Here is a 4,734-nt window from a genome sequence, read left to right as displayed (position 1 = left end):
TGAATGTACTGCAGCTAAGCATTCATGTATTGTTTTAGATCTTGCGATTCACACTAAAAAGCAGTATGAAAACCTCCTACCTGGAGTCTCCACCCTGAATGACAATTTACAATAAAGTCTTAGGTACTGAGTATAAAACTTACACCAAATTACAATATCATAATCCTCATATGCAGATGTCAAGAATTCATGAAGGTATGGCCTCATCAGTTCTACCCCAGTTTCAGCACATGACCTGTGGTCTGAAAAGAATATAAGAGATAAGCAATTCATTATTAAACTTTAAGTTAAGTTATTAAAGTTCAGTTTGACTTTCCTATCTATCCAGAGACCTGAAGATTTTCATGAGGGAAGCACTGGGGCACTTTAAAATCCTGAATGAATTCATAGCAAACTACCATTCCCATTTTAAAGGTGGAGAGAAGCAGCAGAGGATATACTTCTCTGTTGATCCTTACAGGTATTTGAGGGCTTAGTTAATAATTAAATCAGAGATCTGTGGGTCCGAGTATCTTTGAAGAGTCGGGCCGATTAGTTCATCTGTGCACCTTAGCAAATTTTTAACAGCCCAGATATGAAACAGATTCCTTCAAACCTAGTCCGGTCAATTTTATGAACATATCAAGCTTATTTCAGACATGCAAACGTTGCCTGTTCCGATTAGAAAACTGCTGTCAAATTCTGCTAGCAGAGGACCTCTAAATAAAAATTTTAAACTCAGTAATAGGTTGAATGTTGATCTCAGATTGTAAACAAATCTCATCAAAAAGGAAAGCTGAGGAAATGGAATAAAGCAAGCTATTATTTACTGCTTATAGTCAAGCTGCCATGACACACCTACATCCCAGAAAATTTTCAGAAGAAAAATTCTGGCTTCCAAAAACACCAGTCTGACAGAGTTTTCAAGTAAAACGTGTTTCTGTGCATGTTTAGTAATGGTCTGGAAAGAAAATTTGATGCTATTCTCCCATGCCCCCCAAAAGTGGAGTCAATCAAGTACAGATCAAGATCGTTATGTTACAGTATCTTGCCCTGCCATCGTGATGTCCAAGACATAAGTTGGCCAAGAGAAAGATTATTTTGATAAAATACTAAACTGCTACTTTTTTATGTCGTCTTGTAGAAAGTAAACAGCTGCCGCACTAAAAGCAACAATATGCAACACTTACAAAGCCAAATGCTTTTTAAAATATGAGCAGAAGACCCCACACTATTACAAAGCAGAAGTTATATAGTACAACACATACCAAAGTTACTGAAGATTTGTAAAGCAAAGATCAAGAAATGTGAACTCGCAAATAAACCGACCTCTTAAACAAACAAAAATCACAAGTCGCATAAAATCTCACCAAATAGTGTATAATCAACATCTAGCACCAGCAGCTTTTTTCCTTCTCTAGGAGGATTCAGAATTTCCACTTTGTATTCTTTAACTCTGCGGGAAATTTTTAGTAGATTTTCTTCCCTAATGTAACAGTGCAAAAAGTTACAGTTAATTAAAATGCATGCTGTACATTCTGTAACAGGACTTTTTTTTTAATAGCTAAAACTCCTAACCTATTTTCTACTTCCACAACTTCCTCTTCAATATCAAAGTCATTGACAACATCATCATTATCAGGAGGTGGCCCAAGGACATCTTCCTAGAGGAATAATAATAAAACATAACTAGGGTCATGGCAAGAAAATAACAATGGATATCAAGTTTCTGTTCCTGCACATTACAGGAAAAAACTACTATTTAACCAAAATTATTTCGCTTTACTAGTGGAAAGAATTACTAAAGTATACCGATGATTGTTCAGATTTGAGAAGTCAGTGAGTATCATAATAATAGGTTTGTACTTTAAGTCCAGAACAATACAGGAGTTTAATGAATACGCTGCTACGGGAGTTCTGCACAAAAGCTTACTTTACATAGAAAAATAAATACCAACAGAAATCTACTGTAGTACAATTTTTCAAATGATTACTGGAAGATTAAAAATTTAAAATCGTAACGAGAAGACATATATATAAGCATCTTTTCCTGTTTAAGCTAATAAACAAGTAAAATATTTACCAAACTCTCTTCACGAGTGCCCATCATCATAATTTTAGTATTTGGTTTCAACTTGAGCGCTCCAAGCTTAACATCATCATCTGCAGGTTTGCCTATAATGTGAGCAGATAATGTTTTTTACTGTGGTAGAGACATTTTAGAAAACTGTCAATACATTTCATGCTTAATTGAAATAAGCTACCCATCAAAAAAGAGAATACCCCAAGCTGTATTATTGTCCTCCTCCATATACAGATACATTGCTTGTCTGGTTAGCAGCAATTTAACTTTTTTTAACGTACGTTTGCCACGCTTCCATGTCAGCCATTAATGTAGATGTATCAATAACAAACAATATCCAGCGATGTATAAAATTCCTCTGTTCATTCAAAAGCTAGATCTGGGAGGTAGATGCTGTCAGTATACACATCCTGGCTAGGTTTAGAGGATGTTCGTCCATAAACACCTCGGGCACATCCAAAACAAATAATAAATATGAATAGTTACCCTTCATTTTAAGTCCAAGCAGTTTTTGACGTTCTGGTAACACTCCAGTAAGGCCTTTAAGAGACTGCTTCAGATCCAACACTGTGTCTTCTTCTGATAGCGAGGTTATCGTATACTCCTGTCCACCCCATTTTATTATGAGAGAGAGAGACATCCTTGAAGCATATGTTCAGTATTATTTTCTGAAAAGTCTGCTGCAGGAGGAAAATACAATGATCATGTAAGGAAGAAATAGGAAAATTACTCTTTTCAGAAGACAAACCATGCAGTCTGTTTAATGTATATTTTATTATATTGTACATCAAAGAGATATTTGTTTTGCATGAACAGATGCTAAACATGTTGATAAAATGTTGAAACTATGGGAGAAAGAACAGCACTAAAACCGGGGCTCCAAGTTCCACTTCAATGTGTTTAGCAATGTCACATTCACTGTTTGCTCCAGCATATGCTCATTTGCTGTGTGTTCTGGGCAGGTACAGCCTGTTCACTGCACAGCCGGCACCCAAGCAGAAGACTGCAGTATCGTAAAAGTTGCTTCAAATCTCAGAAATGCCCTCTGCAATAATTATGCAACTGAACCGGACATGGATATCTTTACATATCTAGCAACAAAACACTAAATATGAAAATATATAAACCCATAAAAATAGTTCTGAACCCAACAGTTCATTTTTAGCATTGGATTTCTCTGTTCACTTTCACTAAGATCTGTACAATACCTGCAGTAACACACACCCCAGGTCTCCTATATCAAAGTAGGAGTTTGAAAACAAAGCCAAAATACACACCTACACAATGCAATTACACTGTAAGAGCTGCACTTCCATTGCAGAGCTGACAAAACAACCATAAGTATACTATCTTTAATTTACACAGCATCACTTATACAAATTGTATTTAACAGTTTAGTCTTACATTAAACACAGCAGAAAAACAAGATATTTAGCTTTATGTGGAAGGAAGAAGAATATGTTTTTTTCTGTTAAAGCTTGGAAACAGAGAATCAAGGAGATAGAAAGGTATGAAAAGGCTCTTACAGATTGTCAGGAGATGCAGAGATGGCCTCTGCACCACTAATGGTGAGATTGTCCTCAAAAGACTGATATACGAAAAAAGGAGGGAGCAGACCTGTGAAAAGAACTGAGGCTGTCCACCTTCAAGAAATGCTTTACACCAAGAAATACAGGTCTGGCAATTCTGAAAAATCTCAGAATCCAAAACTCTGATTCCTCTTCCTCTCTAGCATTGTATTCTCAGAGGTTACGTGCTCTCAGACAAAATACTTTTCATTTATACAGTATAGCCAATCAGGAACGAACGAACAAATATCCACCCCCAATATCCCCCAAATCATAGATAGGGACCTGGTATTACACTGTGAAAAAGACTCATGAAAAAGGGGTCTTAGAAGCATCAAGAAATTCAACTGAGGTTAAGGCTGCATAGCATCAAGCAATGTTGATACACAGGGTCATTATCATAAATTATCCATGTCCACAATCCTTAGACTACATTTACAGAAAGAAGAGTTTATTGTCTGTTTTCTCACCTGTACCATACACCTCAAATCACTCTGCAAGAAAATGCATGGGGCAAGAACTGTAAGAAAACTTCTCAAGTCTCTGTCCAGCGCTAAATTGAAAAGATCATCCCTCCAAAGTTGAGCACTTGACCAATCATCTATCCTTACTGAATTATGGTCCTGTCAAGATGAGTGTTATCAGACACACCAAGCAGAAATAAGACACCTTTATTCAATGCCAAAAACACTAAGGGGACTGAGTATTGACACAGAATCGATGATTACAGGAAAACAGATTAGGAGCCAAGGATTTTCAAAGTTTCTACCATCAGGGCCTGGACACCATGTGAAGCAGAAGCTTACTGACATGAAGTTTGCTTGGCTTAGATTTTCAGAGCCTTTACAAGCCCACCAAAAGCCTATGGATTGGAAGGTCTGTGGGACAGAGAAAGTGTTAAAGTTGTGCTGTTGTAGTTACACCACTTTTCCTGGAAGATTTTGAAGAGAGATATCCACATCTTTAAGTTTCACTAAGCAACGTAAAAGATAAAAACGCCAAAACACAGAAAGTGCAATGCTGTGCAGACGGGACCGCAGCACTTTCTACAACACCGCAACAGGTGGAGGAACGGGCTTTCCAAGCAGAAGCTGCTCCGCGACA

At 37.1% G+C, this 4,734-nt stretch overlaps 1 protein-coding gene across 1 annotated transcript in view; it reads right to left on the bottom strand.

Annotated features, from left to right (window-relative positions):
- UBLCP1 (ubiquitin-like domain containing CTD phosphatase 1) overlaps window positions 1-2,745 on the bottom strand; it is a 10,093-nt gene extending 7,348 nt beyond the window's left edge. The window contains exons 1-5 of the mRNA XM_010282158.1: window positions 2,549-2,745; window positions 2,063-2,154; window positions 1,558-1,643; window positions 1,350-1,465; window positions 144-242 (exon numbers count right to left, since the gene is read on the bottom strand). Of these exons, the coding sequence (XP_010280460.1) occupies window positions 144-242; window positions 1,350-1,465; window positions 1,558-1,643; window positions 2,063-2,154; window positions 2,549-2,702 (547 nt within the window). The 5' untranslated portion in view covers window positions 2,703-2,745. The remainder of the gene's footprint in view (window positions 1-143; window positions 243-1,349; window positions 1,466-1,557; window positions 1,644-2,062; window positions 2,155-2,548) is intronic.
- Window positions 2,746-4,734: the final 1,989 nt, after the last annotated feature.

Source organism: Phaethon lepturus, unplaced genomic scaffold (assembly GCF_000687285.1).
Source record: "Phaethon lepturus isolate BGI_N335 unplaced genomic scaffold, ASM68728v1 scaffold51832, whole genome shotgun sequence".
Lineage (NCBI taxonomy): Eukaryota > Metazoa > Chordata > Aves > Phaethontiformes > Phaethontidae > Phaethon > Phaethon lepturus.
This window is presented reverse-complemented; position numbering and strand designations above follow the sequence as displayed.